We start from the raw sequence: 26,758 nt of genomic DNA on the forward strand, positions 1-26,758 counted from the left end.
ATTTCAACTGCTTATAAGAGAAAAAAAACGCTTTCAATTTATTTAACCTAACTTAACCGACATATATAACGCATTACTCGTAGCAAAAGAAGATTGCAACGATTTTAGTCTAAAATAATTAATAACTTTATTCAACATTTGTTCCAATGTTTCAACATTGGATATTCTATGTACCTCATTTGTACTATACCAGGAAGGAAGCTTCAGAATTATTTTCAAAATCTTTTTTTGAATCCTCTGCAGAGCTCTCTTCCTAGTAATACAACAGCTTGTCCATATTGGTACAGCATACAACATGGCTGACGTGAAAATTTGTTGGTGAATCAAAAGCTTGTTCTTAAGACAAAATTTTGATTTTCTTTTAATAAAGGGATGAAGACAATTTACATATTTGATACATTTGGCTTGAATGCCCTCAATGTGATTTTTGAAAGTTAATTTCTTATCTAGCATGAGCCCTATATACTTATCTTCATCTGTCCAATTTATTGGAACCCCTCTCATCGTAACAACATGTCTACTTGATGGTTCCAAATAAAGAGCTTTGGGTTTCTGTGAGAATATTATAAGTTGAGTTTTAGAAGCATTAGGAAGAATCTTCTATTTTTGCAAATATGAAGAAAAAATATCCAAACTTCTTTGCAATCTACTACAGATGACACGCAGCCTTTGTCCTTTGGCGGAGAGGTCTGTGTCATCCGCAAACAAAGATTTTTGACATCCCTGAGGAAACTCAGGTAAGTCAGATGTGAAAATATTGTATAATATTGGTCCCAAAATGCTGCCTTGACCAACACCAGCTCCTAGAGGAAGTCTTTCAGATTTGGAGTTCTGATAATTAACCTGAAGTATACGATTTAACAGATAACTTTCAATTATTCTAACAATGTATGTTGGACAATCAAAGTTTCTTAGTTTTACAATCAAAGCCTTCATGCCATACACTGTCAAATGCTTTTTCTATGTCTAGAGGAGCAAGAGCCTTCAGCATACCTTCAAATTTTATCATGCGGACGGCATGTTCAATATCTGTGTAATGAAAGCTTCTAAAACATCAACGATGGCGTGAGATTCTTCACAGGCTTTTTCTCCAGCATACGCCCATATCAAATGATAGAATTGGTTCATACCTGGGAATTGGAGACTTAAACATATTTAAAAAAAACGGTTCATTTTGGAGAGCTTTTATTGAACCTTCATATAAGTGTGATAAGCGGCTCCGTTTTGCTCAAACCTTTGAGCTAGAATTTATATAAGTTGTCTCTAATCGAAGGAACAAATTTCATCATCAAACATCCGTTATAGGCCTCCGTATTTATTTTTTATTCAACTCTAAAGAAAAACAAAGGCATATCAAACCTATAAGACGCAAATGCCCTCAAAACTATGACCCTGGCAAAATATTTTATTGAGGTCATGAAAAACACATTCTCAAAGAACTCCTCCATCATCTGATACAAAACAAACTAAAATTTTCAACAATAAAGTGTGATTTTTGAGGGTGGAAAGTTTATCACCAGAGTATACGACAATCAGACGCTGTTTCTAGCTTTGGGCGGACAGAACCTTTGAACTTATTTGCTTTATTAGATCATTTAGGACAGTAAGAAAAATATGACAAAAATTATCCTGAATAGCGAAGTTGTGTCAGAATATACTACAATAATCAGAAATTACATTTACTCTCAAGAACAATGAAAATAACGCTTGTGGATGCTATATTCATGTTCAAACAATTTTCGCATTTTTTATGGGCCATACTGTAGATAGCTTGAAAAAATAAATTGAACTATGTACATATTTCTATCGTCCGTTAAATATACATAAAAATGCGATCAATGTCGTACTTGTTTGGAGCATGGAAGGACACGACAAGGTTTGTTTATGGTATTCCCGTGACATGGTTGGTGTATGACCTCCAAAAGTTCTGGCTCGTGAGAAGGATGATTGAGGATATCTATAGTAAAATTTCTGGGGAACTACCTCTAATAATTGCTACAAGAAACTTCATTAACCGATAGAAAAACAAAAAACACATGGAGTAATGCTCTTTGGCATTTCTAAATGAATCAATGGATGGTTTCTTGCAAATATCTCTTGACAATTTTCAGAGCAACTCTCACAGCACACTCTCTAAAAGTTCTTGGCTGATTCAGAATTGCCAAAGAAATCTCTTAAAAACTTTTGCGAATAGCCGCGTCACTTCGAGGCAAAGAAAACAACACTACATAAGTTCACAGAATTCTTGCAGTTCATCCCTTTGTTAACTATAAATAGATGATGAAATTAGAATAACCTCACTGGTTGAAAAGCGGGCAGTTTTTTTTTTTTTTGTCCAATTTATTTGATGCATTCGATTTAAAAATGATATGAATATAGAAAATAATCATATTTTTAATATGACTGATAACAAAATTGATCCGATGATTTTAATGCAAGTCTTTTATCTATTTTAATGTAAGTATAAAGTATCTATTTTAATCAAAATGGTCTCTAAAGTTTCGGTTTTCCTTATTCTGCTTGCATTGAATCTGGTGCAAATCTTTAGATGACTATAATAGTTTCAACAGGGTCTTCAATAATTTCGCCTTAGATTCCCCGAGGATAAGCTTCAGGAATTATCATAGTGGTTTTATTCAGAATATCTTCAGGGTTTCCTACAGGGATCTCTCCATTTTTCTAGAGTTTTTTCTACTAGTTCTCCCAAAAAATCTTCCGGTGTTTTTTTTAAAGGATGCTTAGAAGAATATCTCCAGGAAATCCTTAAAAACTCCGCAGCTACTACCTTTAGTTATTTCCTCAGGTATTACTATGATTTTTTTTAATATCCTCGAATTTCCTCCAGGTTTTTTCAAGAAACCTTACAAGAATTTCTCCACCTGTCCATGTGAATTGCTTTATAAATTCATATACGTTTCATTCCAGCAATTTAAAATTGCTTGAGGGTTTCTTCGAAACATCTACTTTTTCCAAAGAGTTTCTTCAGCATTTCATCCAAATATTACTCCTGCAGTTTTTTACAAAAAAACTGTTCTTTAAATGTTTCTTAAAAAATACTCAAGCAATCTTCAAAAGTTTATTTAAGTTTTCACGTCTGTTAGCTCTACAGCATTTTTTCTATTAATTCCTCGGATCCTACACAAAATTTCTATGGAGATTTTTTCCAATGATTTTCAAGAAATTTCTTAGAAAACCCTGTGCATACTATCCCGATTCGATTGATTTTTTTCTTCTAAAGTTTCCTCAAAAGGTCAGGAGTTATTTCCGAGATCCCTGTTCATTAAGGGCGACTTTGAAACTTACACAAATTTTATCAGAAGAAAAAAATTGATGAAATTTCTAGAGAAAATTATGAAAAAAACACATACAGCAATAATTGTCCTAATGTCACGAGGAATTCTTAAAAAAAAGTTTCAGATCTTAAAGAAATGTCTGCTCTGATGCTATGAAGAACCTGTCTTCTATAGGTTTCGTTTTGTTTTCTTGGTTCATGTTTGGTCTCTTTTCGGCTTCTTGTTGATTCCTTCAAGGTCTCGTTTTTCAGGCAATATGTCTTTAATTTCCTATTCTTAAGATACTCAGTCGCTACTAACCCTGTAAAGGCGAAGTGCTGTCTTAGTCTTGCGGCAACGACAGGAAAGGATGTGAGTGACAAAAAAAAAACTAATTTTGAGAAAATCTACTTTGTAGTTTGTTTAACAATTATTCATTATTAGCATTAGCATTAAGCATTTCGCACAAATTCGTAGGTGGTGCAGTCCTAGACAATTGTATGAGGGTATCCTCCTTCCCGTCCGTTACCAAAGTTAGAGATTTGGGACTAACCTCTAACTCTTAGACAAGATTGACGCATCCTCCAATAATCAAGAGCTGTCCTGGCCACGTCCTTGCGAAAGCTGGGAAATGGGAAAGGATGATTGATTGAACACCTACTTAAGAAAGATGCAGAGAACTCTACGACCTCTTATAGATGTTACGGGATGTTGTGGAATGTTGATGGAAAGGGTAGTGCCAAAGGATCCGTTCGGTAGACGTTCTGGCCGACAAATGGTTAGTATTTACGCATTGTGATTATGCGCTGCTGATCAGAACAAACTCATCAAATTCCATTTTCGAAATTCCTCCGCAGTCTATCGCTCCTCTAATAATGAACAATAGCTTGAGCCGTAACTTAGCACTGCCCATCAAAATTCACGCACTGCAATTCCTAATCCATCCATAACCGAGCATCCACGAATCACATTAAATTTTTGAATCAACACGCACGGGGGATAAAAAATGAGTCACGCGAAACGAATTCAATTGATGGTGCTATCACAGAGCACTCTCGAGCAAAACGCAAACAAAACTTCACAAAACATCTTCGGTTTTAATATCCGATAAAAAAAAATCTATCTATCACTTTGCAAAACATGTTACCACAGATCATTTGCACGTGGCGTAGCACCAAAGACAAATTAAAGACCTTCATGTCCCTTGCAAATGCCCAACATTTTATGGCTCATAAGGTAATCTAGAATGCCGTGAAAAGTATACTGCGATGTGTTAAACTTGGGTACCGTTTGCACTACCGAGGGACTAAATGCAGTACTAGAAGTGGTACCCAATCTGAGCCCGAGTGCGACGGACCTGGTAGCACCATCCGCCGAATCTAATTTTCACCAGCGAAATGAAAAAAAAAGCGAAAGAACGCGGACGAGGTAAACGTGACCCAAAATTCAAAACGCAGCCGCCCGCGCGCATGGCTTGCTGCGATCTTTTTCTTTGTTTAGTAATTATTCATTATCTACAAAAAATGAAAATACAGTGAAACCTCCATGAGTCGATATTGAAGGGACCACCGACTCATGGAAATATCGAGTCATGGAACAACAATTCTTTGGAAAGCTGCTTCTAGGGACCATCATAGTAACCATGAAATTATGTTTTTAGTATGGTTCCATGAGTCGATATCGAGTCATGGAACATCGACTCATGGAGGTATTACTGTATTGTTAAAACGCTTGGAAACTTCCTCAACTCAACTCACCTCAAAACCGACCAAAAGGTCACTTAAACCGTTTTATGTTCGAGACCCTGAAATATAGTAACTTTCATTTCCCAACCTAGGCTTCCATTGGGTAAAACTTTTTCTAGTTTCACTGTGCATAATATTTTTGCCAACGTTTGTCCTTCCCATGGTTTCGAACGTGGACGCGGCTCTGGCCTGATGGGTATGATTATTAAGCAGGCGATCGTTCTGCCTGGGGAATTCCGCCTATGAAAAACGATACCGTTCATCTGCCTGTTACGAGCCTCAACGGTTCGTTTGCAAAAAGGGCAATCCCAATACATAGTTAGACTTATGGTGGCCTCCGCTATTTGCGCAAACAAACTTTCTCGTATCTTCCTTCACAGGATAGACGTCCTTAGCGTGAGAGCTACCTCCACAAATCAGGCATTTAGCATCCATGCGGCAATGTTTTGTACCATGACCCCTGTTGTGAGGGGGGAAGGTTCCAAATTCTTTTAAGCAGACCCGATCTTGAGTTGGTAAGCTAAAAGCTAAAGAGATTTTTATTGGCTTCATAAAAGTTGTGGGAAGCTATTTCCTACTTACATTATTTGGTGAACTCTTCTAGGAGGTCGGGTCGTATCACCTTAACGGATCTGATAACGTATTTTATCCCGTCTAAAGTTATACCAGGTCCGTCACACTCGGGCTCAGATTGGGTACCACTTCTAGTACTGCATTTGGTCCCTCGGTAGTACAAAAGGTACCCAAGTTTGACAGATCGCAGTACACTTTTCACGGCATTCTAGATTTTCTTATGAGCCATAAAATTTTGGGCAACTGCAAGGGACATGGAGGTCTTTAATTTGTCTTTGGTTATACGCTGGGTAAGTTGGTATCAAATTCGAATTCATGTAAATACTTACAATAATCATATAAATTCTAGTCGGAGTTCAATCGTTACATCAATCTGATGGTACTAAGCTTATTAAGAACCTAGAACATATTCTTTAGGTTATAAATCTATCAATATATGAATTCTACTAGATTGTTACCTTCGCACTTATATGAGGTAGCAAATCAATGTGTTCTTAACCACTAGTACTGTAGGCACTATTTAATATTAAGTAGATAATAAGGTAAATGAAAAATTCACGAAAAATTTTAAGTTTAGGAAAAAGCATATAGCACGTAGTTCAACTCTCTGATACTAAAAATTTGGATTGTTTTTATGTCGTTTGTCTTCCATTCAGTTCATCTTCCCTTATCTCTTCATGCCGGTCACTCGATCCATGTGTTGGTTATAGATCAACCGGCCACTGTGGAGACCACAGCGTTCGTCGGCCACAGTTGAGCTGTAGCAGGGGGGTAACGTGACATCCCCCCTCCCGTGAACCCTAGTCACGACCATGTTCCGCAAGAACTGCGGATCCGGGTTCACCATTACTCAGCACGTCTAGTACTGCCAGTTTAACAGCTGGCCGACGCAAAACTCCGGATGCTGTCCGGACTAATGCCTGTCGAACTCTTCCATCACGGCCGGGCATTACGGCCTCTATCCTTCCTCGTATCCACTGGTCCCTCACCGTTCCGTCCACAACCAACACCAAATCTCCTACGGTCAAGTCTCGACCTTCTTCAAACCATTTCGACCGTCGTGTGATCACCGGTAGGTATTCTTTGACCCATCTTGACCAGAACTGCTGCGCTATGGCTCGTGCAAGTTTCCAACTACTTCTAAGAATCATAGGACTATCGAAATCGTCCACTGGTAGAAGCTTATCGCCGTTTGAAGACCCGAGGAGGAAATGATTAGGCGTGATGGCTTCCTGGTCCGCTGATTCTAGTGGGATGTAGGTGAGAGGTCGCGAGTTAATCAAAGCCTCAGCTTCGAGTAGAACTGTTTCGAGGACTTCATCGTTTGGTTTACGTGACACGTCAGCTAGGGAGCCTATCGCTACCTTTACTGACCTCACTAGCCGCTCCCATGCACCTCCCATATGAGGAGCAGCTGGTGGGATGAAACACCAACGTGTCTTGGAGGTCGTGAACGTATTTGCAAGGGCGTTGTTACGTTTTATAGTCTCCTCCCTTTGCAGCTCCTTGCTTGCACCTTGGAAACATGTCCCGTTGTCGGAATAAAATTCAGCCGGACATCCACGCCGTGCTACGAAGCGCCGCACTGCCATAATGCAGGATTCGGTAGACAAACTATGGACTACCTCCAAATGCACTGCGCGAACAGTGAGACATGTAAACAAGGCCACCCATCTCTTCACTGAGCTCCTCCCAACCTTCACTAGTACTGGCCCGAAGTAATCTACCCCAACTGAGGTAAATGGACGAATGAACGGCTGAAGTCGTGCTGCAGGGAGCGGTGCCATTGCTGGAGGATAGGGCTGGGCGTTTTTAACTCGACACATCATGCAGTTTTTTGTGACCTTCGCGATAAGAGCACGTAGTTTGGCAATCTCGAAACGTTGTCGCATCTCATTGACGATGGTTTCTCGGTTGGCGTGGCGGAAACGGCGATGGTACCAGTCTGTAATGAGGAATGTTATTGGATGTTGTCTAGGAAGAATAGCGGGGAACTTAGCTTCGATTGGCGCAAACGATGCGGCCCCGATTCTGCCACGTTGGCGTAATACTCCGTGTTCGTCAAGGAAAGGCCAGTTCTTATAGATTGGACTACCCTTTGAAACACGTCGGTGTCGTGCGTCCGGAGGTCCCTGTGTCTCCGACAGAATATTAATTTCTTCGGAATAGGCTTCGGCTTGTGCAACTTTCAAAACCGCTGTCTCAGCGCGGTTTAACTCGTTCTGGCTAAATCTATCTACTAGTACTTTGTCCCCATTCCGTTTACGGCGTAAGTTTTCTATGAACCGAAGTACAAACGCCATCGTTCGTTGAAGACATGACCACCTGCTGAATCGAGACGCATCGATAAGCGGTGCGATTGTAGTATGGGTGTGATTCGGTCGAAGTTCTTCACAAGTAGTGGCAATCAGGGTTTGCTGAGGCCAGAATTCCTCCGGCTGGTGAAGGAACGATGGTCCACTTAGCCATGGGTTACCCGAAGTAAAGTTAGGTTCATTCTTCCATTTCGTGGCGAGATCGGCTGTGTTCAATCCGGAGGGGACCCATCTCCAGTCTCGAACTTCGGTTGTCGTAAGGATTTCACCAATTCGGACGGCAACGAACTTGTTGTATCGACGATGTTCTGATCTGATCCAAGCCAAGACGGTACTTGAATCACTCCAGAGAAAATGACGGTGGATAGCATAAGTGTGGAATCCTTGAATAGCTTCCAACATCCGGACACCTAGGATCGCTGCCTTTAGTTCTAGCCGAGGAATTGATAGAACTTTCAAGGGTGCTACCTTCGTTTTTGCGCATATGAGTGCCATTTGGATTCCATTCTCAGTTTCCAATCGGTAGTATGCCACGCAGGCATAGGCAGTGTCACTTGCATCGACGAGGATATGGACTTCTAAGCGGTCGAGGTTTTTGGGAAATGGAGAACTGAAATAACAGCGCGGTATCCGCATGGTGTCTAGTTGTGAAAAGTATGCAGTCCATTGTTGCCATCGTAGGAAAAGTTGATCGTTAATCTTTTCATCCCAGCCGATGCCCGAAGCCCAAACATCCTGCATCAATATCTTGCCATGGACTAAGAAAAACGAGACAAACCCTAACGGATCAAAAAGGCTCATGATTACCTTCAGAACTTCTCGTTTTGTCGGTACGTGAGTTTCTACGAGGATTGATCGAAGATCGTCACGCATTGCAAAGGTGTACGTAAAAACGTCGTCCACTGGAATCCATTTCATCCCGAGAACAGATTCGGTAGTCTCCCCACGGACAAGAGCGAATTCTTTTGACGAATCTGGTTCGATCTCCCCAGTTCGTTTCAAGACTTCGCCTTCGTTGGATAAAAAGTTGCGTATTTCGAATCCACCCTTTGAATGGACAAACTTCACGTCGTTCACTACCTGCACAGCTTCCTCGATGGTCCTAAAGCTATCCAGGTAGTCATCCACGTAGTGATGCTCCTTAATAGCCACCGCAGCACGAGGGTAATGTAGCGCGTACTGTTCGGCGTTCAAGTTCTTGACGAACTGCGCAGAGGACGGAGAGCACGTGGAACCAAACATCGTCACATCGATCGCGTAAACTTGAATAGGTTCCTCGGGATTATGACGGAACACGAACATCTGAGCGTTTCTGTCCTTTGCCTGCAGTTTGATTTGAAGAAACATCTCCCTGATATCTCCAGATACTGCAATGGGAAACAGACGGAAGCCACTGAGCACCCTTGGCAGAGGAGTAAGAAGGTCTGGCCCTTTCAACAAGTACGAGTTGAAAGAAACTTCCCCAGTCTTTGCAGCAGCGTCCCAAATTAATCGAATTTTTCCTGGCTTTTTGGGGTTGATGACGACTCCGAGGGGAAGAAACCATGTCTTTCGAGGATCGACAGTGGAGAATTCTGATTCGGTTAATTTGTGAATATATCCCTTCCGTTCGAAGTCAAGGATCTGTTCACTTACTCGCTGCGCTAACGCTCGATTCCCTACCAATTTTTTTTCCAACGATTTCATTCGTCGCATAGCCATCGGATAGGTGTTTGGAAATTGTGGGTCATCGACTTTCCACAGAAGACCTGTTTCGAAACCATTAGTAGTGCGTCGTGTCGTCGCTTCTAGTATCTGTCGCGCTCTGTTGTCTTCATCTGACTCGAGCTTCACGTTTGGAGCGGCGACTCCATTGTTTTCTAACGTGAAGAAATCCCTCAGTTGTTCGTTCATTAGGTCATCTGGACTTGCCACTGCTGCGGTATGGAAGTTTACAATCGCCCTTGGAGCACTTTCCCTTGAAGCACGGCCATAAATACTCCACCCTAATCGGCATTTTGCAGCTATAGGATCGGATGATCCTCCCTCTCGTAGCTTCAGCGGTACCCCGAGCCGAAGATTATCTAGGCCGATTAGTAGCTTCGGCTGCACCAGGTCATAATCCGCTATCGGAAGTCCTTTGAGATGCGGGAAACACGCGGTCATTTCCGTGTAGTTCAACTTCTGTGCTGGAAGATGCAAACGGCTGACTGTACGCGCATAACGAAGTTCGTAGCGGTTCCCATTGTTTTTTCCCGCTATTTCTAAACTGACCTCCTCTGATCTCAGCTCGTTACGCTTCACGTTCCCTGTCCATTGTAGTGTAAGTGGTTTTCGAGGACCAGTTATGCCAAGTTCCTTGGCTATCTTCTCCTCTAGCATCGTTATCTGTGATCCCTCATCGATAAATGCGAAAACCATTACATTTTTACCGTTTGCATAGAGCATGACTGGCAATATTCTGAACAACGTTTCGCCGTCGCCCGCTGGAAGTTTATTTGCTGAAACATTCACAGAGTGGCTTGTTCATGAAGGTACGGAAGGTGAATGGAGGAGAGTATGATGTTTCAATCGACATCCTTCAACACTGCACCCCTTCCACGATTTGCATGGCCATTTGCCATGGTTGTTCAAGCACGTTCGACAGAGATCCCTATCTTGCACTTGTTTCCAACGCTCATCTAGACATAGTTGCATGAACTTCGAGCAATCGGCAACTCGATGACCTTCACGATCACAGTACCGACACATTTTCGATGGTTTCTTCGCACTTTCTGTTTCGTGTATGGGGTACGGATTACCGTCGGCCGAGTGTGCTTGTATCCTCGCCTTCTCTCTTGGTCGTTGTTGCTTATCGAATTCCCTCACTTTCGTGAGTCCCGGAAGCTCGAAACTTACTTCGCTGGCTGCTAATACTAGTTTGGACATGAACTCTCCGAATGTCAGGACGGTGGCCCGTGGCTGTAAATTTTTGTAACTGGCCCAATCCATCCTCATGGGCCCTGGCAGTTTCTCGACCAATTCTTGCATAAGCATAGGATTGGACAAATGTTCCTCTTGTTCCGCTGCTTGGAGATGATCGACGAAGTTTTGAACCGCTAATCCGAATTCCAGGATCGATTCTGGACGATCGTGTTTGGGCCCTGGAGTTCTTCGAATTTTATCATGCAACGATCGGATCAGCAACTCGGGGCGACCGTAAAGTGTGCGTAGAGTGCTGATCACATGCGGAACATTGGCAGGAAGTAAAAGTCTACTACGTACTGCCTCTCTTGCGTGTCCAGTTAAACATCTTTGGAGACGAACAAGGTTCTCAGCGTTCGAGTATCCACATGTAATCGTGGCCTGTTCAAAACTGCTAATAAACATCGGCCAGTCGGTCGGATCACCACTGAAGTGAGGTAGATCTTTACCGACGACCTGCCTTGCTGCGATTTGTTGTGAACTAAGCATCCCTGGTAGCCCGTTCTGTAGATAGTTATTTCCAGCTACATTGGTGAACATAGGAACTCGATCGGGAAACTCCAACGGATGATGACACTCCTCAGTTGGTCCGCGGTACACGTTAGGCGATGTTGTTGACCTCTGCGTTGCCGTTTGGGGATTAGCCACATAGCGAATAGGAGTGCTCCATGACGCTCCTTGCTGATAATTCGTCGGAAGCGCCGAACATCCTGCCTCTTTATATGGCGTACAAGCCTGATGGGTCACCGGGGGACACGATAATGCTGCAACGGGTTGTGACTGTGACGGCCTCGAACAAGCCACAAAACGTTGAAACGGCTCACGGACTGTGGTTGATTGTACACCCCTGATCGTTTTGGTAACTCGAGGAATGGGATCCGCAACAGTCAAACCGAGAGTAAAACTTTGAGGGTTTGTTGCTTGACGTTTCGAATGGAGTGCACCGGTTTCTGACTTGGATGGTCTGTTGATTGGCACCTCGATGGTCATTGACGGAACCGTTTCAGGGGCCGGAGAAATCAGTTCAGTTCGGTGGTCTATCTCGAGTGCTTTCTCACCGGTTGTCCCCTTAGGTAAATGTTTCGTCAGCCAGCTCGATACCTTCTCTCGAGAGCTAGTGACGGATTCTACAATGCTGCCTCGTTCGGAAATCTGCAGCAGGATTTCGTTCTTCTTTTCCAGCGATTCTCTGCGGATCATATGTTGTTTCATCAAACGTGCCTTGTCCGCTTGTAGTTTTCGTTGACGTAGTATCGATTCTTCTTCCATTAGTTTTTTCTGCTCCTCCATCTGCTTCTTCTTTTGTTCCAACTGCCGTTGAGCCTCTACGTGTTCAAGTTCCTTGAGGATTTCTTCTTCTTCAAGCTCCCTTTGCTTTAATCTCTCTTCCTCCTCGATCAGTTGCAGACGTGCCTTCACGATTGACGAACGACTGCTTGAGCCTATCGACGAAACTTTACTTTCTACATTGGAAGTTGGCTTACCCTGCGATGCCTTAGCGGATGGTACACGTTTTGCATGGGAACGTAGTCGGGTAGAAATAGTTGAACCTCGATCCTTGTCTTGGCACTGCTTGCAGACAAACGGCCGCCTCGGTGTCGTCTCGCTCACACCGGCGCAAATGTAATGCTCCCACAACCGACACTGGTCGCAAATTAGCATATGCGCTTCCGAAGTGTCTCGCCGATTGCAAGATTTACATGAATATTCTAATTGCCCGTGATGTCCTTCCATCCTGTCTACCCACGTACAAATAATCTTTTAGGATGTTGTGAGGGGGGAAGGTTCCAAATTCTTTTAAGCAGACCCGATCTTGAGTTGGTAAGCTAAAAGCTAAAGAGATTTTTATTGGCTTCATAAAAGTTGTGGGAAGCTATTTCCTACTTACATTATTTGGTGAACTCTTCTAGGAGGTCGGGTCGTATCACCTTAACGGATCTGATAACGTATTTTATCCCGTCTAAAGTTATACGCTGGGTAAGTTGGTATCAAATTCGAATTCATGTAAATACTTACAATAATCATATAAATTCTAGTCGGAGTTCAATCGTTACATCAATCTGATGGTACTAAGCTTATTAAGAACCTAGAACATATTCTTTAGGTTATAAATCTATCAATATATGAATTCTACTAGATTGTTACCTTCGCACTTATATGAGGTAGCAAATCAATGTGTTCTTAACCACTAGTACTGTAGGCACTATTTAATATTAAGTAGATAATAAGGTAAATGAAAAATTCACGAAAAATTTTAAGTTTAGGAAAAAGCATATAGCACGTAGTTCAACTCTCTGATACTAAAAATTTGGATTGTTTTTATGTCGTTTGTCTTCCATTCAGTTCATCTTCCCTTATCTCTTCATGCCGGTCACTCGATCCATGTGTTGGTTATAGATCAACCGGCCACTGTGGAGACCACAGCGTTCGTCGGCCACAGTTGAGCTGTAGCAGGGGGGTAACGTGACAACCCCACTTTTGGCACCGACAGGACTGAGTTGGGTTCTGAAAATTTCCTCCAGGTTTCTGCAATTGTTCCCATGTCACACGGACATCGAACATAAGTCTTGCTTTTTCTAAAGCTTTCATATTATTGAGATCAGTTTTGTCAAAGGGAACTATTTAATACTCTTGAGAAAGCCCTTTCCGAAGAATGCCAGATTGGGTTTTCTATTTCATAATGATTACTTGGACTGGAGAAAATCCAATCTCTTCAGATGACTTATAGTCATTTGACAGACGTTTCAAGACGCCTTGAACAAACGTTCAGTTTTGTCGTCATAAGTAAAAAATGTGCTTCTTATCTCCAAGATGTTTGAGAAGAAGTTTGGCTATTTGGAAGGAAACTTGGATTACCCTAACGGAGTTCAAGAGCTCCTGCCTAAATCTCCCAAATTCGGAACAACAGACCACGATTGACGGCACTATTTGTTTCCTCACTTGAATCAAAGAGCTTTGGCTAGAGAATGCTTCGATTTGATGTTCAATAATTTGTCTAAAGCATCGAACTGATTGCACATTCTAATGCAACTATCAACATTAACTATTTCACCCTTGGAAGAAAGTTCGCATTCCGGAGAAACGTCCTTTCTTCCATTCTTGCCACGTTTAGTGACAGTTTTAAATCCCATTTTTTGGAAGGAAGTTGGGAATTCAGAGATTCACCCTTCCTTTTGTTTATAGTTGCAACCATGTTTAGTTAATAAACGAAAGAAGACGTGACCTTCGAGAGGTTTTTTTCCCAAGACGGTATCCAAGAAGGATTACCACCGCTAGCTTTCGACAACGGGTCCAACGAAAAATCGAAGGCACGGGTCCAAACAAGGATCGTAAAGGAATCAATAGTAGAACAAACAGTACTGAAAAGTACTGTTTCATTGCTTTAGGTAGTTTTAAAAGATTTTAAAGAGCAGAGAGAATTTGTGTACACATCGTACTGAGCGATTTTTCATCTGACTCTGGCGACGCCTCTGCCTTACCCACATGGAAGGAAGCCGTAAGCGGGACTTCTCTGAATCTCCGCACATACGAAAGGAAGCGCAATGAGTGGCGGCCGATTGAGTATGAGTTTGGCGGCGGCCGCGCGGTATGGAATATGTATTATGGTAATTACACCCGGTTCAGCTTCAAAAGTCTATCCTTCGTACAGCGTAGATATATGCTTGTTTGGCCGTACGTACGGCACTGCGGTAGATATCCATAGGAATCGACGTCCACCGGCCGTCTATCCGAATACGACTTCTGCTAGTAGGCATGCTGTGTGAGAAGCGAAGAAGCAATTGTACTTAATCACGCGACGGCAAAGATGAAATGACTCCTCGTGGTTTCATGTTTTGCCATTTTGTATGGATCCGAACCGCGTGTCTGTCTTGTGGCTATGATGCCTGGGCAAGGGACAAAGATATACTCGCATCGTTCTGGATGTGGACTTCAATAAGAGTACCTAATTCAAAAAGACTATTTTGGAACTACGCGTTTTCAAAATGACCTCTGGTGCCACAAATTGACCGAATCTAACAGCAATTATCGTCACACGTCTGAGAAATCGAGTCTCCCTTGCGAAAATACGTTTTGTCTCCCCAATTTTGCAATCCGGTCGAAGTGCAGCAATTATGAAATGAACCCGCCGCAAAATCTTTCTTCCGTTTACTGACACCCACTGGAACCGCACCCAAATCTAACTTTGTTCTCCCGTTTCAGATTCCGGCAGCGAATCGGGCTCACACAAAAGTATGCGCGGCAAAGGACCTTCAGGACCGTCGGACGGCAAACCAACCCGGGTGCGAACGGTGCTCAACGAGAAACAACTGCACACCTTAAGGTACGTATAACCGCAACTAACTCCTCCGAAAGCACGAATTGTGACTCGATTCTCCGCCATCCCATTTAAGCAGGGCCGTATTTATGGGGCACCAGAAACTATGACTTAAAAAAAAATCAAAATTATAATTTTAAAATCAAATTGAAACGAATTAATCGACTATTTTTAAATATACACAAATTTCAAAGATTCTAAATGATTCCAAAAATTTAATTACAATTTAAGTTGTACGAAACAATAGGCAAGATCTACACAAAACGAAATCAAAGCAAAATATTCAATTTTTCATGGATGGATTTCATATTGACGTGGATCTCACATCATACAAATCTCTATCAGGTATCAGGGATCAGAAGGCTGGCTTCAGAATGGTAATCAGTGTACCGTTTTGCCTCAAATTCCGAACAGACTAATATTCCGAACACTTGATTTTTGTATGGCGGTAATAGACATCATGAATGTGATGATCTTCAATGCGTTCCAGACATTTCAGAAGAAAATAGGTTAGACTGATTGGTCTAAAACTCTTCGGTTCTTCATACGACGCACGTCCTCCTTTCAGGATAAACTTCACAGTAATATCACGCCAGGATCAGGGAATATACCCGGTAGTAAAACTACTTAGTAGCTTTTTCAAAGCAAGTTAAATAAACTCAAATCCCTTCTGGAGCATTACAAGATAAAACCCATCTGCTCCTGGAGATTTGCAAGGAGCAAATCTATTTAGTACCCATTTAATCGATTCAGTAGTTAGGATACTGCGAACTGAAGCCAGTGACTCGTAAATACGCGAAAAGACAAAAAAAAGGTCCCCACAAGACCGTGGCCCCCAGATCCCTACATTCGTAAATGCGGACCTGCATTCGAGCGCGAAGGATGGCCATAAAGTTTTATTGCACTCACATCGAGCGGCGGCGGGTCGCTAAACGTTCCGAGCCGTCGTTCATCCGTATAAAGAGACGAACGTGCTGATCACACCTTTTTGTCCTGCTGGCCATAATCTCAATCTCCGGACAAACTCCCCGGTATAAATTGTGTAGCAGCAAGAAATGCTGCTCGTCAAAGCGAACCGCGAGACCGAGAACAACCAGGTTTGAACAAATCGGCCTTTTTGGAAAGACGAACATTAGAGCGGTGGTTTGAGTCGAGTCCGTTCATGGCCTGGCAATATTATTCTTTATCGAATGGATTTTCAGTCCGAGGTTTGTTTGGTTTCGGGAGCACCCAACTCAGTGGCTTCCACTTTCATCTCAACTGATAAGAATAACGCCTCCCTGTGTACACAGGTCTATCGATTGCACAATGGACGGGCTCCATATAGATGGGGCGGCCAATGCTACCCTACGGGAGGAGATGGAGGACTAATTTCATTCACCTCACCGATACATAATATTCGATAAATTTTACCCTACATTATAAACTAACTGGCTAAATATTCTAAATAAAATTAATGATAAAACGAACGAATTAAATATATTTACGCAACGAAATGGTGCATATGTTGCCAACCAATACACACAAGTGAACAAATTATAAAAAAAAAAAAACAATCCGACACATGGGTGACACAAAAACACACCGCACTTCAAAATACCCTAAATGCGAGTAAATTGTAGCCACAGGTTACATGGCATGACGAGGTTTTGTTTAATATTTTTGGGTCCTCGAATCAATCCCGTAAATACTTATGTTTTAATAAGAAAATTAATTTTAGTTGACAGTGGCACAGGTTCTGTTTTCTTAGTTGAATTTTGATCTAGGATTCTAACTCCGACAGGTCCCCTTTTATACTGAATCGACCGCATTGAAATTAAGGTCCTTGTTTTTATTCAATAACACGAAAGAGCATGTAACTGCAACTACTTTAGCAATTTTTCCCGCTCAAATATCGGATATATCATGTTTAAACTTTTATTTAAAAATTGGGTCCATAAATGAACTTTGATACTTTTGATCATGTTAGACGTTCGCTTAGTAGACAAAAACACCACAGGGGTTATAGTTTTAACACTGGGGTTGTTCGTATCTGACATTACGAAAGGGACACGGAAAACAAAATACAATCAAAATTTGAGTATAGGCCAAGGGGTGTGACAAAAACTAAAATAAACATTAAAAAAAAGTTTTTTGGACTCAAACAAACGGAAAACATTAGAAAAATGAGTAAACATGTAGTATTGGCCTAACTTTAAGCGTTTGGCACTAAAATTGGGACAGGGCTTTAGGATCCTATTGAACAACTTGATCGGAAAGCAACAAAATGCAACAAAGCAACAAATGTCCTTAATTTATCTTATTTCAGGCTATTCCAACATATTACAAACCATGTGCCAAGAAGAATTTTTCTATTTAAATCTAAAAATTTACTCGATGATAATGTGTTCACTGTGTTTCGGTTGTAGAATAGAATACAGTGAACATCTTTTCGTGTAAATATACCTTATTTTGAATGAAAACAACTGCTTTTGAAAATTCCGAAATCGATGACGGATCCTGCCCCCTTAATACCTTTATAAGGTGTAGTGATTTAACGCCAATTAACAAACATTCAACAATTAAGCCTGATTCGCTGCTAGCAAGTACCGTTTTGACTCATATTCCGAACACTTAAGGCCAACAGTGACTTTAAATGCATCTGATAGGCATAAATATGCTGATATTTGTGAAATTTTTAATTTCTCCGCAAAAAGTCTATTTCTTAGGTGTTGGGTGTGCTGATAAAATTGTTTGTTTAAACTTGTTGGATATTGTTTTTACGTAAAAGTAGGGAACAACATTTTGATTCAAATGCCGAACACCTGTCTAATTTTCCGAACACCTTGATTCAAATACCGAACAGCACGAATAAGTCGTAGTCAAATGAATGATTTCACAGATAAATTTATCTGAGCTGGTTCTACTGGTTTCGAACTATAGAATCATAACTATTCCCGAGGTATAAAATAGATTGGAAGACGGTCAAATTGAATTGCAATTGACTGTTATTCCTTGTAATTTGATGACATATTTCAGCTAAATATTTCAACCAAACCGCCATACAAAAACCGAGTGTTCGGAATATGAGTCTGTTCGGAATTTGAGACAAAACGGTAATTTCTTGGCCTATCTTGATGCATGCGAAATTCCTATAAGGAATCACTGAAACAAGCGTTGCAGTAATGAGAACCATGAACGTGTTTTTAAATTTACTATTCCAACCACAATTGAGCTATCATGAACGCTTTTATTTGCGTTTTGTTCCCTTTCAATCCAACCGCGTCGATAGCCGAGCGGCTAGCGTTCGCCCTTGACAATCGTCAGATCCTCGGTTCGATGCTGGTCTGCTGCAAGTTTTTAACCATGATATAGTAATTTTTACTATACAAATGGTGCCATGGTAAAATTGAATGCACAAAATATTCTAAATAAATGTGAATGTAGTCTGCACAAATCAAGTGGCGTTGTGTATTTAATTTAACCCTCTGATATAGTATTTTCAACCGCAACGCTGTTCTCAGTGATCGATCAAGGAAGCGTTTTTTTTTCTGATCTTCTTCTTCTTCTCCTCTGGGTGGCCGAGACTGCTGTACTGTCAGTCTATACTGCCAAGGATTTTTTTTTTTTTTTTTTTTTTTTTTTTTTTTTTTTTTTTTTTTTTTTTTCTGATCGCAGTACGCAGTTGAAAAGAACTGTCAGTTCAAACGGGGGTCGCTGTAGAAAATTTCTGCAAGGAACCGGCGAGAAAATACTTTAGCGATTCCTGTTCAGCAGCAAATCAGGCTTTAACATTTATTGTATTGCTGTGTGCATTTGAAATGCAAATATCAAATGCGGGAACACCAAATGCGGTAAGATTTTCAACAAGGAAGGCGAAGTCAAAATTTATTTTTCTTTGCTAGGTTGGCGGTGATATGCATCAAGGTTGCTAAGTATCCTTTGGTTACTTTGTGTTACCGCATTTGAAGCTCAGTTAGACTGGATTTGCACGTCAAACGCAAACAGCAATAATAAAAATAATCAAAACACAACCATTACCAGCGCGAAAATAATTTTCGTGGATGTTTTCCACGAAGCATCCATGAAAATTTCGAAAAAAAAATATTTGTATGGTCAAAGGAGTTGAATAGGCTAATAATAATTTAATCTTATGTTTAAATTATCTAACCTGTGTTATGCAGCATCAAATAGAACAACTCCACAAAGTACATGGAAATCCGATCACTGCACAAACAAAACGGAACGATAATTCTTGCTGCACTACTCGATAAGTGCCAGATAAACAAGAATAAACCCATCGCATAGATGGCAGAGTTCTAAACCTACGCATAACTTACACTACATACTTTGCATAAAAGAGTTGTTATACCAAACTATGCAATTTATAAACCACATGGTTCTTCAGAGGCAGATGTAGACATAGTTTTTATATTAGTCTCAAAAATTGAACTATGTCCAAAAATGTTAACGAAGCAATCTCTCAACATAATTTTTCGGAGCTCATGTCATACAAAAAATGTTTTGTAGCGGCCTTAAGTAGAATTTCTCGCGTAACTTTTCAAAATGACCTATCTAAGCCCCTCAAGGCTCTCTTTGTTTACTTTCTCTTTAATGAATAAATGAGCCACATACATCCCGGGATTTGACATATTTCGTGATCTCCCGTTTCCCGTGATATAACTTATGACTTATGATTCCCTAAATGTACGTAGAATTTGACGAAAAAAGAGAATAAATCTCGCGGAACATTACTAAAGGACCTATCTAACATTGAGAGGCTCTCTTTGTTTACTTTCTCTTTCATTAATAACTGTGTCACGTTAACCTCTTCTGTTGCGTTTTTTGTATGAAACGCTAGTCAAGGAAATTGACTTTCGATCTATAGTGAAAAACTTCCCAAAATCTTCAGTATTCCACTGTTATAATCGAAAGAGAACGAGAGAGAAGAGAATCTGTCATTTGTACATAGGTCCTTTAGTAATGTTCCGCGAGAAATGAGTAACTATTTCCATGATGTTACGAGTGAATCTATTCATTTAAAAGCGTTTGTCTTGATTGAAAGCACGTAACTGAATAATCTTCATTCCTCTTTTTCGCTGTCATCTTGGTTGCACACCAAAAGCATGGCATACTTGGTTGCACAACTAGTACACATTAAAAGACCAATTCACCAAGTAAGAATCACATATTTTTTATTTGTAAAATTGCTGTAAAAAAAAAGCAAATTTGAAACTACATCTAAACTTCAGTCAATAATTTTCAGTAATTTACAATATTTTCAGTGCTCTTTAACCCTTTTTCTCATTCTTTTCGCAATTTATGAGCAGCCTTAAGTTAACAGGTAGTGGTAAAAGTTAGATTTTTACATGACAAATTTGAAACATCTAACGGAATTTCAAGAATCGTCTTACAATGCCTGGCATCTCACTAAGTTAAACACTCCAGCTATAGCTACATATGACAGATAAAACCTCTTCTTCAAACTCAGATGAATGAAGAGGACAAACACAATTGTATCCATTTGGTCATTCTTTCAACCGCGACCGTGTTTGCCTATACTATTATCGCTTCCCCCAGAATCCCCACTAAACCTAAAACAGCATATCTTTCACCGTTTCGTCGTCGCCGTCATCATCGTTGGCTGGCCAGTTGACCCGCTATGCACTTCTTAAAGTATGAGCATCATATCCTCAACAGCCGTCAAGATTGCATTCAATTCGCCGGCTGGCGCTTGCCCTGGCCCCCGTGAAAATCGTGACGACTCGCGACTCTAGAAGTTGGTTTTGTATCCACTGAGCATCATTAGATGCGGTCAATGGGTATCAGAGAGCCGCGACCAGCTGGATATTGCCGAGCCGTCAAAGTGCATTGGCTGACGGTCCTTAGGAAATTGCGCTACCGTGCTACACAGTTGTCTGCGAAATCTTTCACAATTAATGAATAAATATGTATAATTTATTCTTCTCGGACTCTGAGTAGCCCTTTGTCATCTAGGCTTCATCCTAACGGTAGCCAGATCGATGTGAGTGAGCAAACATAGAGCCAAGGGGCTCTTCTGAACGTCGCCACCGATTGACGACCGTGGTCGCACGCGACTCTGTCTGCGCGACTAATTATAATTATTCAAATTACTCGCGGCGATTCGCCATATCAGTAAATTTTAGCATAGCGATAATTGAATCCCACTGGTGCTAACTGCGTAACGTGTTCGTTTCTTTCGTTTTTGCAGAACCTGCTACAATGCCAACCCCCGGCCGGATGCGTTGATGAAGGAACAGCTGGTGGAGATGACCGGCCTATCGCCGCGGGTCATCCGAGTCTGGTTCCAGAACAAGCGGTGTAAAGACAAGAAGAAAACCATCCAAATGAAGCTGCAGATGCAACAGGAGAAGGTAATGGACAACTACGGTTGGACAATACTTATGAATTATTTTGCTAATAATGCTATGACTCGATAACAATCTAATATTTTAGGTACAAATTTATTTAAATTAAGAGTATTGGTTGTACTAATAACTACTAACGACTTTATCTTGTAAACTTACTTATCACAAATGGTTATCATAATAATAAATAAGCAGTATATAACTATACATTACAATGGACTTCAGAGTTATCCTAAGACATCCAATATACTTGTGAGTTTGTACCTCAAATCCTAGAGTCAACAAAATATTATATGCGGTAGGTTTGCGAAATAGTTTTAATGCTATTCACCGTGGCTATTCAAAGACCCTCAAAAACTATCACTTGAGAGACCGTTCAAGATGACCTCAAATACACGGTCCGTAAAAAGTAATGTTTGAAACAAAAATTCATAAGTTTGAACAGTTTCGAAAAATAAAACCAAAAAGTACCTAAAAGTGATAGCAAGTATCAAGTTATAACATTTTTAGCTAAACAAAATCGTCCTGGGTATTTACGGGTTAAGTGATTGTGTAACACTGTGACACTCGACTAATCGGTTGCCCCATAACCATCCCACACAGGAAGGTCGTAAACTCGGTTATGGCATGCAGGGAATCCCAATGGTTGCCAGCTCCCCGGTACGGCATGATTCTCCGCTGAACATGCATGGCCTGGAAGTAACTGCCTATCAGCCACCGTGGAAAGCCCTGTCGGACTTTGCGCTGCACTCGGACCTGGACAGCAACGGGGCCATCAACACCCACACGCCTGCGTTCCAGCATCTAGTCAATCAGGTATGTATAGTCCTTACAATTACACATGAATAAAAAAAAACCTTCCGACGGAACGACGGAAGACGTGCCGCGAGCCAATGGCTGCTAAATGGAAACATGTTCCTAAAGTGTGCAAATTTATTCGTCTCCATTCAACCGCAGCGAAACCAAATTTATTACCAATTCAGATGCCGCCGTTGATTTTGTTCCTTTCATCCCAAGAGAGGATAGAGAAGAAGTCCGGGAAAAAGAGCACCGCAAAAATTCTGTCATATAGCGAGCGACATAAATAATACAGAAATATAATGTCGGTGGATCTGTCTCCTTCTGGCGGAGTTTGGCCTGTTTGGGGCAGAACTCACCTGCGCGCTACCATTCATTATTGGCTGTCCCCTTCAGTCAGACGCGAACGAATGGCGAAAACATGGTTGCCTCGGCCATACATTCCTTAACGGTTGCATTAAGGTGGACCATTTTTATTTGGGAAAAATCAAACTGTTGTTAAGTTACACCCCGAAAATTGTTCAATGCGATCCTCAGAAGCTACTGGGAAAGATTAAGCGGAATTCTTCAACTCTAAATTAGTATGGGAGTCTTTTCGTAAAAAAAAAAAAACAAAAAAGTTATTCCTAGGTAAACTAAAATTTGGTTTTACTGGGGAACAGACGAAAAAAAAACAGTTTTTGAACCGCTTTAAACGAATCAAAGACCCGTTTATGCCAAAATTTGAAAAAAAAATACTGGTCTACAATTTTTGGTAATTGATTTGACTCATACAATTTGAAGAATTCCGGAAAACCAATGAAAAAAAATGTTTGTGCCCGTTCAACTCCAGAAAAAAACCCGAATCTATGTGTAACTTTTCTGTTTCTAAACGGAAAAACTTCCTATTTGCTGTAGTCTCTTTTTTATTGAATGGAAAATCTTCAAAACAATAATGATAAAAATTTGTCAACTACAGCGCCATCTATGGTCGAAAATGTAATTGGAACCGTTTCTCTCATCTACCTTCTTCATACAAAACTCAAGTTCGTTTAGAACACCCACCTTAGAACTGATAGATTCTGCTTTCACACTAGCTTCTTCCTTTTTGGCATTTTGTCCTCACTGGGGCAGACCCTGCTTCTCAACATAGTGTTCAACGGGCACTTCCACAGTTATTAATTGAGAGCTTTCTTTGCCAAAGTTGCCATTTTTCGTATTCATGTATCGTGTGGCAGGTACGATGATACTCTATGCCCAGGGAAGTCAAGGAAATTTCCATTACGAAAAGATCCTTGGCCGCCCGGGAATCGAACCCAGACACCTTCAGCATGGCTTTGCTTTGTAGCCGCGGACTCTAACCACTCGACTAAGGAAGGCCCCTTCATACTAGCTTCTGGGGGTCCAAATGTGAATGTGTAACTTAAGGTTTTTGTAGTTAAAACATTATGGGCCACCCTAGGCTACATGCTGCTGCATCCGTATCAGTAAAGCGTTCATGCCAGGAGGAAGGCGGAATACGTAAAATTCCGCCGTTTTTTTCTTCCTGTCGTTAGGTATTGGTAGGTTTTTGTAGCAGAGCGGAGTGCTTACTCTATGGCAGGATACGACAACCGCAGCCATATTAATCCGTAAAATATTTAAAACGGACGCATTCCTTGCCATTGCCAGGCTCTCGGGCAAGCGATGGAATGATATCTGTAAAGACTACAACTGCATGCTAGTGTAGTAAGTTTGGTGGATATTGAGATGTTCAAGTTTTGTTCGTGGAATTTTCATGAAAAAATGTGAATGGAGTATGATTGATGATGCTTAGATTAGCTTTGGCATTTTTTTAATATCTCAAGGACTTTTTTAGCAGCCAGTCTATATTAAAAAAGAAATACTTTACCCATAAGGGGTCATGCAAACCCGAGCAAAGTTGGGTAACAAAATGATAACAAGTTGTGTTATCCGATAACTAGCAGTTGATAACATAGTTTGTTTTCATTTTGGTTGAATAAGCAGGCAACATAATTAACGTGATAACAAATGTTTATCCTAAAGATATCATATAAATATCTCATTATGCTCATTGATAACAAGTTTTATTATCCTGCCAACTTCCCTCATCAATAACTCATTATGTTATCAATTAGTTATAAAGATCGAATTATGATAACAAACATTTGACGTCATTCACACGTCGTGGCATCCCCGATCTGACAGTTCAAAATCCGTTGATAACAAGAGTCTTCGTATTGATAACAAAAAATAACAAAATGAAATCATGATGTACATCTTGTTTTCACTATGTTATGCGGTAGTTATTCGACTTTGCTCGGGAAGGCTACCGGAACTAGTGAGAAATTGTGACTTACTTGTATCAGAAATACACAAATTCAAAAAGATATCGTTTTCCTGGTTCTGGATTCATTTCATTTTTTTAGTTGACATCTAAACAGATAACACTAAATCAACAATTTCACGCCACAAAACTCGCCTTCTTACAACATGCCCTGCCCATCGTATCCTTCCAGCTTTGGCCACCTTCTGGATACTGGGTTCGCCGCAGAGTTGGGCGAGCTCATGGTTCATCCTTCGCCACCACACACCGTTTTCCTGCACACCGCCAAAGATCGTCCTAAGCACCCGACGTTCGAAGACTCCAAGTGCTTGCAAGTCCTCCTCGCGCATAGTCCATGTTTCATGCCCGTAGAGGACTACCGGCCTTATGAGCGTTTTGTGCATGGTACATTTGGTGCGGGTGTGAACGACGAACTCGTCGACCACTTTGGCTGCCTCGCGTTTCAGGCGGGTGTACAGGTCTGCCACCTTTTCAAATGTTCGACATTGTCCATATCATCCGCGAAGCAAACAAATTAACTGGATCTCGTAAAAATCGTACCCCGGCTGTTAAACCCGGCTCTCCGCATAACGTAGCCCCAGGCGTGATCCAAACGAACTGAACCCCTTTCTTCTCCATGGTAACACAGGTGATTCACCGATTTTTGACGAACGCTAGCTGAATCGCATTGGTACGATAAGCTCAATCACGATTGTAATAAATATATACGCTCATTTGCCCCATCAAACTTCGAAATAAGTGATCTAAGGATCGAACTATCGACAAACCATCGTCAAACTATTTATTTAAATCGAAAAGTTTTATAGAGATTTCGAAAAATTTAGCCTGTTTTTAACAACTATTGTTCGAATACTTTTTTAGAAACGCCATTCAGTTAAATTGTCGAACAAAGTTTATTTGTTGGTTGCAATAAGTGTTTTTCTACAAGTACCACTGATGATACATGCAGAATTTTCTAATATTCAGTCAGATACTTGTGATTCTTCTAGTATTTATTTCAGTGATACAGCCATTTTTTGGAAATTTAGACAAATTTCTTCCATAATTATTTTCTTTTCCTGATATCAAGATTTATTTTAGACATTGCTACTGATACTCATTTTTTATATTGGGTCCATAAATGATCCCTCCATGGATCTCTCATGAAATCTCCCTGGAGACATTTTATAAAATACATCCATTCCTCCAAACATTCCTATGAGATCTTCCAAAATCGAGCAGAAATGGAGTGCTGACCATCAAAACGTGATATTGATTTGATAGATATAAGAGATAAAAAATCTAAATATAATATCAAAATTTTATTTTTGGAACTTCTGTCCTATAGCCAAGTTTGATACATGCATATCTAATTAATAGCTCGCTGCTATTGACTAGATCTTACAAAAGCTAAATAGATGTGCTAATAATATTCCAGGAGTAAATTTTAGATCTCAATTTCAGTTCTTCTATCTCTTATATATTAAGTATAGGATATCCATATCAATATCTGCTATTACTAAGCTCGGGATCTACTTCAGAAATCCAAGAGTGTCTTCCATATTCCCCAAAAATCTTTCAAAGATTTATCTAGGAATTTCTTGAGAAACCCATCAAAATTACTATCAGTAATTTCCTCAGAAGCTCATCTAGAAATTCCTTGTAGAATATAATCGTAACTTTAAAAAATCATCCACAGATTTCTACATAAGTTTTTTTTCTTTTTCTATCTTTATTAACGAGATTTTTAACCCTGGGCTAGTTCATCTCGGGACCAACGGCTTTACTTCCCTTCCGAAGGAAGTCGTCACTGAAATTTTTAGTGACTATCTCGGGGATGGGATTCGATCCCAGGTCCTCGGCGTGAGAGGCGTGTGTTCTAACCACTACACCAGGTCCGTCCCCATCTACATAAGTTACCCTAAGAACTCGAAAATTCTTTCAGGATTTTCTTGAGGGGTTTCGTTCAGGAAGTCCTCGAAAGAATACAATTTTCTCAGAACATCTTTTGCAGGAATTCCTAACAAGCGAGAAGTAATGTATTTTAAATTCTGGAGGTGTTTTTAAAGGTGTTCATAGATAAATCGCAATAGTAACAGCAAAAGTGAACACTGAATTATTTCT

General features: G+C 40.7%; 1 protein-coding gene across 1 annotated transcript in view; it reads left to right on the forward strand.

Moving 5' to 3' along the window:
* LOC5570925 (insulin gene enhancer protein isl-1) overlaps positions 1-26,758 on the forward strand; it is a 192,439-nt gene that overhangs the window by 160,649 nt on the left and 5,032 nt on the right. Inside the window, exons 5-7 of the mRNA XM_001653355.2 lie at positions 15,049-15,169; positions 21,375-21,537; positions 22,135-22,347. Of these exons, the coding sequence (XP_001653405.2) occupies positions 15,049-15,169; positions 21,375-21,537; positions 22,135-22,347 (497 nt within the window). The remainder of the gene's footprint in view (positions 1-15,048; positions 15,170-21,374; positions 21,538-22,134; positions 22,348-26,758) is intronic.

The sequence above is a fragment of the Aedes aegypti genome, chromosome 2, assembly GCF_002204515.2.
Source record: "Aedes aegypti strain LVP_AGWG chromosome 2, AaegL5.0 Primary Assembly, whole genome shotgun sequence".
In the NCBI taxonomy this organism is placed as follows: Eukaryota; Metazoa; Arthropoda; class Insecta; order Diptera; family Culicidae; genus Aedes; species Aedes aegypti.